Source organism: Cygnus atratus, chromosome 7 (assembly GCF_013377495.2).
Source record: "Cygnus atratus isolate AKBS03 ecotype Queensland, Australia chromosome 7, CAtr_DNAZoo_HiC_assembly, whole genome shotgun sequence".
Taxonomy (NCBI): domain Eukaryota; kingdom Metazoa; phylum Chordata; class Aves; order Anseriformes; family Anatidae; genus Cygnus; species Cygnus atratus.
Window position 1 is genome coordinate 7,333,532 of NC_066368.1, and position 14,492 is coordinate 7,348,023.

General features: G+C 37.1%; 1 protein-coding gene across 1 annotated transcript in view; it reads left to right on the forward strand.

Moving 5' to 3' along the window:
• The window catches only part of PDZD8 (PDZ domain containing 8), a 57,589-nt gene extending 44,046 nt beyond the window's left edge, over positions 1–13,543 (forward strand). The window contains exons 4-5 of the mRNA XM_035547713.2: positions 6,939–7,101; positions 8,927–13,543. Coding sequence (XP_035403606.1) covers positions 6,939–7,101; positions 8,927–11,127 — 2,364 coding nt within the window. The 3' untranslated portion in view covers positions 11,128–13,543. The remainder of the gene's footprint in view (positions 1–6,938; positions 7,102–8,926) is intronic.
• The last annotated feature ends 949 nt before the right edge of the window (positions 13,544–14,492 follow it).

The window sequence follows — 14,492 nt, forward strand, 5'->3', positions numbered from 1 at the left end:
AGCGATATTGGAGGAAGCCTTTTTTCTATCAGACATGAATGGTGATAGAAGATTTGAAAAAAATCAATCTTTTCCCACTTTTTAGGACCAAAGGAAATCATCACGGTTGGGTTTAATAAAGACTAAAGATGTCAGTGAGCAGGAGCACTTAAAGAAGAGCTACGCTGGTGTTTGTACTAAATTGCTCTCCAAAGAAGAGCTATGGATAAAACTGGAGGTGTTCATTTTATTTGCCTCTGACACTTTGAAGTTAAATGCCGGGTTTGAGCTGCCTTGTTTGTCTTTACCTCGTCCATTCAGCTCATGTAATTACTGTTTAGTGAGAATGCCTTGGCAATACATGATAATTGCTAAACAGTTTGCTTTTTGCATGTCATATAACCATAACCTGTTTCCCTGTACAATTGGAAAGTACAGGAGTTTTTAGTATTAGTTCAGTAAAAGAGGAGCCGCAATGCGTCAGGAGTACTGAGGAAAAATGTGTGGCTCCTTATTTTGTTCAGTATCTAGATTTTGTTCTGTATTTCACTGATATCAAATGCTTTCGGTGCTCGTCGGGGATATGTGCAGATGTTTACTACCATGAATTATCAGAGATTTCAGGGAAAATAGCGTGATGGAAAAGTTAGACATGTGCATAGCATTTGTGGCCTTAATGAATTATTGCTTTAAATATAATCTTGGTCCAATATGTAACTCATTTCAGAATGAAATTGCCATCATATTTTATAATGTAGATGTTTGTTTTCTAAAAGAGATTACGTAGAACAGAAAATGATGAGGCCCGCCAGCTTGCTATGTAACAGGACTTTCTCCAAAAAAAAGAAACTTATCCATAAAGAAGTTTCTTCCTTAAAGGAAAGAAAAATGTGAAAACTGCAGCATTTGTTTGACATAACTGTGTGTCCACCTGCACAGACCATGGTTCATGTAGCCGGAAGAATTATCAGCACAGGGTCTAACATCCAACTTCTTTCACTGCTGCTATTGTTAACGGGAATTCTGTCCCTGATACTCCACAAAAAGCAAAGCTGCTACTGCTGCAGACCACGAGGTAGTGATTCCACTGCTGATAACCCTGATTCTTTCTCTGACACACTTGTTGTACATTTATAATGTCATTTGAGGGTTTAAATAGAAAGTGTGTGCCACGCTTTCAAAAATAAATGAGTATTATATGATTAAATGAATATTTAATTGGGGTGGCTGAGATGCGATACATCCATTCAGGGGAAGTTCTGTCTCTTGAAAACTGCTTCCAGTATGAATGACTTCTGCTCTGAAGTTTTTGTTTTTCAGACAGTGTTTTAAGTTGGCAAAACATTTTTACTACATAGAATTTTCCAATCAGCACTTCTGACCTCTTTGTATTTCCTGAGAATTACATAGTCAAACTTAGCCATTCATTCCGGCGGGTAGTTGATAACTGTTTTTTATCACTGATATTCTCCTTGGCAGTTTGGAGAAAATTCTGTGTTATTCTTAAGGAAATTTGAAATGGTCAAGAGGAGATAAGCAGAGGAAAACAGTAAAAATCTTAGATGCACACTGTCACAGCAGTTGAAGGTAGGTCCCCACTGCTGTACAGCACTGTGATATTGATACACCTGAAATAATGCAGAGGCAAGTACCAACTTCCCTGTACGAAATCTAAACGCAGTCTTATTGTCAAAGTCAGCTTGGGCTAATTCATCTTGGTCTCTGTCATCCATCATCATGGATTCCTTGGTCAAGGGCTACATCAGACAATTTGTGGTTAGATTGAAATCCTCTCAGAACATTCAGATTTTTTTTCTTTTTTCTTCCTTTTTGAGTCTGGTGTTTCTGAGGAGTGTCTCAAGAGATTGATGATCCTTGCTTCCTTTTGCTGTCTCATCTAGCCCATATAAATAAGCTAGCAATCAATTCACTGTGTAGGTCGTATATAATGACTGCATTCAATAATAGTGTTGAAAAAGCAAGAATTTAAAGTCCATATTTTAAAGACTATATGCCAAAAAACTTTTTTTAATAATATAAATATGAGTCTTCTGAATAGAAGTAACTGCTTCCTAGTTTTTGTTCTTTCATGTTATTTTTTGACATGAAATATACCTTCCTTTCCTCTCAACGTGCGGCGTTGTCTGGGAGAATGTAATAGTTTACAGGCACATTCATAGGTATTTAATCTCTACTTTTTCTCCAAAACATTAGACCATCCTTCCAAGAACACACAAGATCAACTGTGGTCACCAGTGGGTTGGAAAAAAATTAAGGTTTTTATCTGCAAGACAGCATAGAAAGTGAGAAAGTGATATGTCAGTTTGACACATGCGGCATGTTATATACCACTGATAGCGAATAAGAAGTATTTGTAAAAGTCTTGTTTTTTATTTGATGTAAATTAGTGAAATAAGATTTCTTGCATGTGCTTAGGTGACTGGGCTTTTCTTGGCATTTATTCAAAAAAATTCTCTGTATTTGTGAGGGATGTTATTTATTGTCATCTTAGAAATTCTGAATGGTATCTAATGTTAACTTAGTGTAGTCCCGTGATAATAATATATTGTTGTTGATATTCTTACCCCTGTATTTAAAAATAAATTCATAAGTACAGTTTTGGAAGCAAATAGTGAATGAGATGGCATCACACCTGTGTCTGTAAGTCCGTAGGCAGTTACCTGTGAGAGAGATGTTTATCATTCCTTCACGTTTGCAAATTATTTCACACTGGTAATTTAATGAAGCATTTAGAGATTGTTTTCATCCTATATCAACATTAATCTAAATATTCAGTCATTTAAATGGCGCTAGCAAGCTATAAACTTCTGAATCATTACTGCGTAGCTGTGAAGTTTGGTATCAGTATGTTTAAAACAGGTCAAAGAAATTAATTTTCACTGACGTCCAACATTTGCTAGGCTTTCAAAATAAAGAGACTGAGGTAGGGTAAGACTATGAGACCCAATGTGATTTTCTCCCGCATTGTATTTCCAGAGCATACTTCCGCTATTGAACGGAAAGTATTGGAGGAGCTGTGCTCCACAGTGGCTCATGCAGTGATGCATATAAATGAACTAAAGCCTTTATTGGGAGATCAATGCTTATATACTTTGTTCTGTGAAAGTCAGGCACTCACAGCCATGCATCAAAATGTTTTATTAATTTTAAAGTGAATGGAAATCTAGTCCTCTTTTTTTTTTTTTTTTTTTTTTTTTTACCTAGATAATAAAACCCTAAGGAAATTACTTCCTCCCCCTTGGTCCCAAGTTAGTCATTATTGTTCTGTAGCATCTTAATTTCATCACAAATAGCCTGGGGAGTGCTTACTTAAAAAAAAAAAAAAAAAAAAAAAAAAGATTAAAAAGAAATTTACGTTTTCCAAATTTTAATGACAGTTTAGCTCTAACTCTTTCAATATAAATTACTCTGTATGTCTTTCACTAACAAACGTTGTATCTGCTTTATCTTGAAACTTGGTGAAATTACTGTAGTGGGAGGCTTGCAGGAACTAGTAAAACAGAGCTATTAAATCAAAATAATTGGATTTTAATATGATGTAGTTAATTGGTTAAAGCGCCTGCTTCTCCAAATTTTTTTCCCTTGCACCAAATGTCCTTGATAACAATTGTCTTCTCGTTAGCAGCAGTTCTCTCCTGACCCCTCTGTCATTTACCTGCTTTCCTCCTCCTGATGCTTCAGGTTCCGGGCGATCTTGGGCTCTTCACGTACCGTATGTTTTACTTGAGGGAGGGTCAGAAAGACAGAAAGCAGCCGTGCTGGATGTACAAAGATGCTGTTGGGGTTTTCTTTTGTGAGATTACTGGCTCGGGCAGCAAGTTTGAAATGGCGTTCAGCCGCACTGCAGCTAGCTGGAGATACCAGCGGTGTTGTCATTTGGGAAGACTTGGGGTTGCCAGAAAGAAAAAAACGAGAAAGCTATTCATCCGGTTTGGGTTGATAAATAAAACCAGTTTACTCTGCGAGAAAGCTTGTGGCTGTGCCAAAGTTAATAAAATGTTGAGATGAACTTTGCTTGTTATGTTCAAAGGCCCTCTCTTTCCCAAAACAGCTTTCCATCAGACACCGCTGGAATACTGCGGGGCTCCTCGCCACTGGTGATTCGTGCGCCGTGTCCCTGCATGGAAGCCAAATGTTTGGAGATACCTAAATGCCTTTGGTCCCAGCTGTCCCTAGTTTCTTTTATGTGGTCTGGCCCTGGGGGAGGAGGGAAGGGTGAAATGCTGGAAATCACCTCCGAGGTTTCTCCTCTCTTGCAGTAGGGAATGTCTCCATTGCGAAGTCATGCTGCTGTCTAGAGCTGCTCAGTCAGGTCCTTGGATTCAAAGGAAACTTAAGAGGATCGGGGTCTATACTGACAAATGTAAGAAAGAGCTTTTGGTAACTTTTCCCCTTTTGCCATCCAATGACGCCCTTTTCCCCCGTATTTTGCTCATCATGCAGTTTGCCATGACTTGTAAGTACCAGCAGTGGTCAGAGGTCATTGCTGCCTTGTTTCAGGTGCTGGGCGTTGAGGGACCAGCCTGTGTTTTCCTTGTGAGGTTCCTTCGCAACCAGGGCTCGTTACTTTCTGAAGAACAGGCCTTCAGAAAGGGCATCGCTTCTGTGTGCCACTCTTGGAAGGATGAGCAAATACCCATCTGGAAAGGAAAGTAGATTTTCGTGCAGTAACTCCTGTTTGTGTTTTTAACGTTACAGTGGCCAACAAGCAAACTTAAAGCAACATTTCTTTTGCAGGGATGCCAAACTAACAGGGTCTCCTTCTTTTGACTTGAAAATGTCATGTCTTATTAACTAAATCTAGTTGGGGGGGATGGGGGGTGGTAAGATCCAAAACTCATATAAGATTTCAGGAAAAACTATGTACCATCAAAACAGATGTATCCATAAAGAAGCCTAACTAAATTACAAGAATAACTTACTGTTAAGGGGATAATTATTCTATTTTTTTCTCAACTACTCCGTCTAGAGATCCATTTCTTTCCTAAAATTCTCTTAAAACTCTCGCTAAATGGCTTTGTACTTCAGTGGTCTCATGAAAAGTGGAGTAAAAAGTGCTTACAATATCAAATTAGTGCTTGTAGTAATAGTAATTGAAGACTATTTTTTTTATTTAAGAAGTTTCTCTTTTCTTACATATGTATTTCTAATAATCTTTTTCTTTTTTTTAATCTTCAGTGCTTTGTAGCAGTGTACTAGCATGTTGTATATCTGAGTTTCTTTTAGATGGGAATGACCTGAAACAAAAAAAAAAAGAGCCAGTTGTTTCTGTAAGGAATATATTTGCATTGTAGAGGAACCTTGACTCTTGGAACTGCAATTAAGCTTATTTTAGATCTTGTTATTCTTGCATACTTTACTGGGCACTCACAATAGTTGAACAGTTTGAGAGAAAATATCTCTAAGTGACTCTGGGAAATGTAGAAAATAAGTGGTAAAGCTTAGAAAGTTAATGCAAGTCTGCTGCGTTAAACTCAATGCTTTAAGCATGCTGTTGATTAGGATAGCATTTTCACTTCGTAAAGAAGTGATCAACAACAACAAAAAAAGTTAATTTTTAAAAAGTGCTGATGTTAGGATTATAGCAAAGGAATGAGAGCTATACAGTCAAAGAGAGAGCTGTGTACTGAAGGTAGGTAATTCCCTTCACCTATGAAAAGCCATTGTACCAAACTAAGCAAACGAGCACATCCTCAGAAGAGGAGGATCATCTCCAGACAGTTCAAACACAGACAATGGAACAGCAACAAAGTAAATGCAGAAGGATGGAGGAGACGACTGTCCACTTAAGCTCAGTAAATTGAAGCCAAATAGAAAATTTCCTATGGAGGTTTTTTACAAACAGTATCTGTCTCTCTGTTCTTGGGAATGAAAAAGCAAATTAGATTTCTCTCCATGGAGCTGAGACATAGCCTGTGAGTTTCTCTTTCAAACAGACAGAATATACTTTGGCAGAATGATAGCAGACAGTCATTTGAAACAATCCAGAAGAAATGTCCTTTATGGAGGGGAAAAAAAAGTTTTTGTTAAGAAAAAAAATGCCAAAGATCTTAGACATTGAGATATATAAATAAATGGTCACTACCTTGGTGTATTCTTTAACTAGGATCTCTTATAACTTAGAAATCTGTGCATGAATGGACAGGGTGAAATTCTGCTACGGAGATTGTACCTCAGATGTTATTTTAAGAACAAAATACTTGATTACAACTAAAATGCATCTTGTATTTATCTTGTAAAGGAAGATAAATGTGAGGACATGGTTCCTGGTCTTTCAAGAAACTTCTTAAGCTATTAAGTGTTTTATCTGTCTTAATAAATGTGCATAATAGCACAGAGATTTGTTCTATGTTTTTGTAACATGCAAGACTAAGAGGTTTTTCACTCCAAATACTTTTTGTATAGTCTACTGAAGAAATACTGATAGTAATAGGTTTTGTAACATAACTGTGGGATATTCAAACAGATACCTGGATCAATGGTTCAGCACTCCTTTTAATAAAGCTTCTTCCCAATACAGCAGATCGTGAGGTTGTGTTTTGCTGTAACTTAGTTGTGACTGGAGCTTTTTGCAAAGATGAGCCGTGTATTACCATTCTTGCCAATTTGTGTTTACAGGGGTTAACTCATTGTGTAAAAAAGAAAAAAGAAACATGTACATGCAGCGTGTATATTTTGCTGACAATTCTTTTACTGCTTTCTAGTTTTGCCATTTGGGGCTCTTCAGAATTGGTTCCATCTTTCTCCAAAGGTATAAACTATGTTGACAGATTGTGAATCCATTATGTGATAATGTGCTCAGTGAATTCAGTGGATGTCCTAATGCTTTTTTCATAATACCAGTTATATAATTTTAGTTAAACAAGAGCATTAGTAGCCATGAATCCTCACAGTCAGCTTAATCAGCATGCTCTAATTTTTTATTTCCTTCTCTCTAGGCAGAGCTGGTGAAAGGGAATCTGCAAAGTGTTGGACTCACGTTGCGCCTTGTGCAGTCCAAGGAAGAAGATGCAGGACACGTTGTTATTGAAACGGTTACGCCAAATTCACCTGCAGCAGCTGCTGATCTACAGAGGGGAGACAGACTTCTAGCAATTGGCAGTGAGTAATATGTCAGCTTTCAAAATAATGTCTTGCAATCAGGAAGGACGTTTCTGCATAGAGTTCAATTAGACTGGTGTTCTCAACAGTTACGCATATGCCTGGCTCTCATAATAAATAAGTTTGTATATTTATGGCCACTTAAGGTTGTCATTCACTTGATCAGTTTTCTTGCGTATTTATTCTTTGCTAGGTTTATTTACTCTTTTGCCAACGTAAAGGTGAATAAACATTTGAATGTAAATATATTTTGACCGTTCAAATAGTGATGCTGTGAGGTTCCCTGCTTAGTTTTTGCTAGCAAATTTATAAAATGTGCTTGGCTTACAGAGAAAACAGTAACATTTTGTCTGCCTCATATACCTGCATTCTCTCAACTGAATCTGAAGATACTAAATAGAGCATGGAACAAATGGTGTAAATGCCTTTTGATTACCAAAGTAATTGTCTGAAATAACAAAATGACCCAAGATGATCTGTTGAGTATTCAATAGTATCTATACTTTTGGTACCAAACTTCATCAGCTTTGATATGTAGGAGTTTATCTACTCTGAAGTTCTCACAATGAAAGACTTTGGCCAAGTTGTAAATGAGAGAGTTAAGTGCTGCATTGAGGCAAAACCAAACAAACAACTCTTGAGGTTGTTTTTTGTGGGGGCAGCAGTTATGGGAATTACAAAATGGTTTGATATAGGTTTATAAAGACCAAAACAGTGGGAATACCATTGTATATTAATAGTGTTTTAGAAGTGTAGGTAGCACTGATAAAACTGAATGCAAACTAAAATTGTTAGGGGAAAATGGTAATAAAATTTTTTTATGGTTATATCATAAATTTAGTTGTAGAGAGATCATCTCCGTAATGTAATTAGTTGAGAATAGAATTCAACAAGAGTTGCGTAATTAGGTGGTGTGTATATAGCATCCCTGTTATCCCTGCATGTGCTATTCATGTATGTGGTACATATGTATTTATAACAACACACTTCTCCAAACATTAACTGTACAACCAGGATTCAAAATTTTATTCTAAATTTGGTTTTGCTAAGTCATTAATGTACTATAGAAGAGTTAGTATGGTAAAAATGCTGTGAAGATAGAACTTTACACATTTGGGTATACAAGGACTGCTTAATGTGACTGTGCATGGGGTTAAGATCCAGTGGCTTAAAAGGATTTCAAGTTGCTTTGGACATGCAATTGTTTACCTAAGAACAAGGGAAAAGTCACTTTTATATGACCCTCTTCGTTTGGATTTTGTGCTTACTGAGATAGCTTGTTAGCTTGTACTTAGCTTGTTAAATCTGAGTGTAGGCTGGAGATACTGCCAAAGGGGTCCGAAAGTCTGTGATGATGAAGATGGTTCAATGTATCTTCACTGTTCAGCCACGCTGAGGATGCATCATGCCTGTATTTTGCAAACATAACAGACCTCTCAGCTTTGTTAGCCTACCTCTGCTTTAATTATAACCACGTTTTAAGATACCCATCTCTTTGAGACCTTTGTTAATGCTTACCTCTGAAAAATCCAACCATAAAGTAAGCAAAAGTTAGCATATAAATCAACATTACTCTTCAAAGTGTTAATAACAAACAGAAAACTGGACTGTGTTAGCATCATTTCCAGCTCCTGAGGTAATATATTTGTATGAGTAAAATGGAAGGATTTCAGTCCAGCTTTTCCATCATAATTGCTTGACTTCCTCTGTTAGTGGTAATAACACTATTGCTCATTGCTAAAGATCTCAATGTATGTGTTGACTATTTTTGGTCATTTAGATTATTAACATATTTTCAAAGCTGACATTTTTATCTTTTTTATAGGTGTTAAAATCACATCTACTGTCCAAGTGTTGAAACTTATTAGACAGGCTGGGGACAGAGTTTTAGTCTTTTATGAAAGGCCTGTTGGGTATAATCAGCATGGTTCAGCGCTACAGGATGGATTTGGACAGTTGGAAGACTCTGCTTTCTTGACACAGCAAGATGATGACCCAGCTAGCTTATCAGCTGATGTTGATAACAGAGACTTTGATTCAGAATTCGAGGACTTAGCATGCGAATCACCTGAACAAAAAGAAGATATGCCAACAACTCCAAGTCCAAAACGTTCAGTAGTAATACTTGCTTCTAAACCTCTTGGAACTATATCTCCGATTCTGAATCGAAAACTGCATTTAGGAAGTTATCAGACAACATCAAAAACTCAACAAAAAGATGGAACTAAAGTGGCAACACCCAAAACAACTGAGAGTTCAGATACATCACAGCAATCAGGTAAACAATCACAAGGATCCAGTACTAAGCCTCCCGTACCACCTAGGCCACAAAGTAAGCCTACTTTGCCTACTAGTGAAACTCAAAATCTGTTAGAAACTGGAGGTTTCTCTTCTGAAAAACCAGAGAGGCCACCTCCACCTGCCAGTAATGGAGATAAATGTACGGAGAAAGTAGCGAAGAATAATGATCAAACAGAAGACCCAACGGTATCAAAAGTAGCAACGGTACCAAAACAAGATGCATTAAAAGATGGAATTTCAGAAAATGCACGTAGTAACAAAGATAGTGGAGATGATCATCAAACTTGGGAATCGCCAGAAATTCCATATCGAATCCGGCAAGGCCAATGGCCAAAGACAAGAACATCCTGCTGTGTATTTGAAGTAGAAGGATACCATAAGTACCTTAATGTTGCACTGTGGTGCAGGGACCCTTTCAAAGCTGGTGGTTTTATCTGTTTAGGATATGCAAGCATAAAACTTGAAGAAATAGCTTTAGATTGTATAGCTACATCATCAATGGAATATGTTAGAACATTTAAATTGGATGCTCCTGCACCTAAAGCAGCGGTCACTAGAACAGCGTTGCGGAATTTGACAACCCATAAGGGATTTAATGAAAAATTTTGTTACGGTGATATAACTTTACACTTCAAATATTTAAAAGAAGGTGAATTAGATGATTCAAACTTTCTGGTGGAGAAAGAAAAGGAATGTCATTTTGAAGAAGAAGTTCGTACACTTCCGAAAGAGGATCCTTATTTGGGACAAATTGTCGTTAATGAGAACAGGCATAACTTTCAGGATACTCAGTTTCAGAATCCAACGTGGTGTGATTACTGCAAAAAGAAAGTATGGACTAAAGCAGCTTCACAGTGCATGCTCTGTGCTTACGTTTGCCATAAAAAATGTCAAGAAAAATGTCTAACTGAGACACCCTTTTGTGTAGGAGCTGAAAAGCGACTTGATCGAACTGCGGGAGCTTGTAAAACGGACGGACAGGAAGCTTCGCAGGCCGCGTCCTCTCGTGTTGATTCAGAATCTAAATCTGTTAACAGAACTACAGGTTTGACCAGACATATCATCAATACAAGTACCCGTTTGTTAAACCTTCGTCAAGTCCCCAAAGCTGCTCGCCTTTCAGAGCAAGGAGCAGAGGCTGTAGAGCCTTCGCCAAAGCACACACCAAACACTTCTGATAACGAAAGTAGTGATACCGAAATTAGTGGTCCAAGTAGTCCTTCAAAACGTGCTTCAGGTACTGGGATAAAGTTGGTCAGAAAGGAGGGTGGTCTAGATGACAGTGTCTTCATTGCAGTTAAAGAAATCGGACGTGATCTCTATAGAAGTTTACCCACAGAGGAGCGTTTTCAGAAACTAGAATTTATGTTGGATAAGTTGCAGAATGAAATAGACCAGGAGCTGGAAAATAATAATTCACTTGTTAAAGAAGAAAAAGATGCAACTGATGCAAGGAAAAAAGCATTGATTTCTGCTGCGCTGGCTAAATCAGGAGAAAGACTGCAAGCTCTCACGCTGCTCATGATCCACTACAGAGCAGGCATTGAGGATATAGAGTCTTTGGAGAGCATGTCCTCAGACCGGCAGTCCAAAAAAGTGACTAAAGATTCAGAGGAAGCCAGTATAGCAGAAGAAGTGGATAACGAAGACATCAGTCTGACAGAGGCTCCAACATTCAACATCGTGTCAGAAGAACCAGAGGAACCACCTCAATCAGTAGACTGATACATGTTTAGCCTTTGAAGGACTGGACTAAAGAAATACTTTGCACTTAATTACAAACACACAAATCAAATTAAAACACTGGTATAACACACCTGCTTCTCCACAGTTATTTGCCTGTGTAAGAGTACAGCTGATAATGGTTCTCCAGCTATAGCACCGACATTTTGTTAAACTGGCTGGTTAAAGCTACATTTTGGGGTTTATATTGGAAATTTATTTTTAATAACTTATTCTTATTTTTTTCTAATTATGTAACCTTACCATTTCACATTAATGTGTGTGGTATCCCTAATATATTACTTGTCCTCCTTCCTGCCCCCCCCCCTTTTTTTTTTTTTTTCCCTTTTGAGCTAATGTTCTCAACAGGAAACTGCCAGGATTTTTGAAATGTTTAGTTTCCATCGTATGATGAAAAAATATAAGCTTGTTGCATGCCTAAGCTGATGACTGACAACAGAAATCACTGAGGGACCAGGCTTCAAAACTTTGATCACAGTTACTGTATGTCTCCTAAGTAGTTGTGTTATCTCTTTGCCAAACATATCATGACAGCAAACAAAACATCTTTTTATGTCTGTTAATAATACTTGGTAAAGTTATTGAATATCAGGTCATTTGTTTTCCATCCTTTTGTTAAATGCAAAAACTTTTCATAGTTGTTAGCATAGTTCGTAACAATGCCATGCTAGAAAAAGCCTCCTTACAACTTTGGAATACTGTAGCCTGATGCAATTACATTAGATACTGAAGTACACACCGGTAATAATTGAACTGAGAGTATTTTGGAGATAAAAGAAGCTGGTTGCCTTCTGGAACAAAATTGTCTTTAAGTATTGCTGTATTATCTGATAAGCTGATAAAGGAAAAAAAAATGTTCTTCACAAGAGTTGGAGGTTTCATTGCATTCTATGAAAAAGCGTGTAATGACAGTTCAAGTAATTTCAGAAGTTTTAATATTTTGCTGCAGATTTTATCATTTCAGAAAGCTTGAGGTACAAAGTAAGAGTTGACAACACGCCTCAACATTGTCTCTCAACATTTTTGAGTAACCACAGTGGGCAAATTGCATTCAGCTTCTCAGACAGAAGAGGCAGTCTGAGCAGAGGATCACCTTTTTCAGGAAAAATGTCGTATAGTGTATATAACATGTTTTCTTTTTGAGTCAAAATAAGTGAGTCCACTAGTCAAGAGGAAGAATTTCAGCCAGCAGCTTTTGAAAAGAACTATCTGGTCTTGTGCTGTGTGTAAATTGTGGATCTTAGCATTATCTGGCTAAGGCCGTTGTTCTTATTTATTTCCTGTAAACATGACTTTAAGTTTCATTCTCTGTATAGAAATGCCATATAAAATATCATCTTTATTTTAGGTACTGCATTAGGGTCATTATCACTGGTATCATTGATAGTAGGAAAATGCCTTTGTGGAAATGGAGTTGAATCTAAGATGGTAAAATAAATAATTTAAATTTTCAGGCAGTCTGTAACGTAGCTCTCCATTAAATTTGCTTCTCAGTTTATTTCATGGTGGGCAAAATTAAGAAGCAACGGTTTTCACAGATGGAAAAGCATACTTGTACTTCTAAATGAAAAAAATTACTTCCATTGATGCAACTACCTGCACTTTTTGTGAGTTCTGGGCAGTCGATAATTATTTAGCTGATGTATGGAAAACACTATCCATGCTAAAATAGGTATATCACACTTCTGAAATTAAGCTTCAGCAAATAATCGCACAAAATTAGCTTCCCTTATTGACTAAAAGTTATTTAACCTATACCTGCTTGAGATGCATATTAAGACTTTCCCACTCCATTTTCTCAGTGGCTTACCATTGGTGGCGATCTGCATTAAATCTCCATCAGTGTTCGCTCTTATGGACTACTATAGCAGTTTTCAAATATATCCAAGTACTTCATTTAAACCCTGGTACACATGAAGGAGCTATGAAAACAATGCAAATACCAATTTCAAAAATGCATTCGAGGTTTCAAATTTACTTGTGTAATACAGTGGATAAGAAAAGCTGGATATAGTTTTCCTTGTATAGTACTGCTAATGATGATTGTAAGAGATAAATTAAACGTAGTGCAATATTTTTAAATATACTGAATGGGAAAAGGGCAAAATAGTTGTATTTTAGTGATAAGAAGGAAAATAAATTCCTATCTGGCATTAATTACAATACATGGTGAATCTTGAGGGGAAGAGTGTAATACATTCCTGATGTAATCCTTGCTTCATGCTTGATTGTAAATAGCTGAAAATAAAGAATACCACAGAAAACAAGAATATCTTGACTTAATGATATCTGAATAGGTGGCAGCTACACACACTTGCAGAAACTCTGCCTAATATGATTTTGTTGGCTATTATTTTATCATGAGAATAAGCTTTAATAAAATAGTTTTGCTAAATTATCATCTTCTTTGCTTTGTCTCAATATTTTTTAACCATTTGTATCACACCAGTTTGTCATCTAAAGCCACTGCTTGAAAATATCTTTGGGAGAAGAAGACACATTTTGCATTAAATAAAGTTACTGAGTGCCAGATTGGATTGGGCTTTCATGCGTTCTTTGTATTTGGATATGTGTTTATCTTTGTTCTACAGAATTTAATAATAGACATTAATTCAAAATGGTGATTTCAGTTGATTCACTGTGTAGCTAGATAGTATTAAAATGCCAAATATATATTTATTTTTTTTGAGACCTCTAACCTCTATACAAATAATGTTCGGTTATTGGCAATGGGAACTATCAGTGGAGTTGCTGTGTGGGGGGAGATGAGGAGGTATCCAAAAAATTTCTGACTTCCAGAATTTTTTCTGCAAGAAAGAAAAAATCTTTCCCTCAGAAAATGTTAATGGATAACTAAACAAGTCTCTACTGTTTACTTGCTCATTTTTTGTTTAATCAATTTTTCATTCTAATTCCCCATCCTTTTTTTCTTTTTCCTGGAATTGGAAATAAATCATGCATGGAAGTTTACACCTTCAAGGCAGGACTGAGTAATGGGAGAAAAAATACACAAAAATACACAAAACCTGGGAGAACCCAAATTATTCTAGGACAGAAAGTTTTCTGTGCTGCTTAGGGTTGCTGCTCAATTACTAGCTGATAAAATCCCCTTATTTCTTCATGCCGCAGAAAATCCAAAAGGTAGAATGACTGCTTGATGTCTGTTTGGGGTAAAAAGTAGAGCACAGACAGCCCCACATGTGGCCCTTAACTTTGCCTTCCTGTGCAGGGGCAGCTGCAGAGCAAAGCACAGCAAAGGGCTGGTCCTGAAGGTCCAGAAGTGCCCTGGCCACGTTTGCAGCACAGGAATTCAATTGGTTCATCTGTCCCTGGGGCTCCTTCTCATC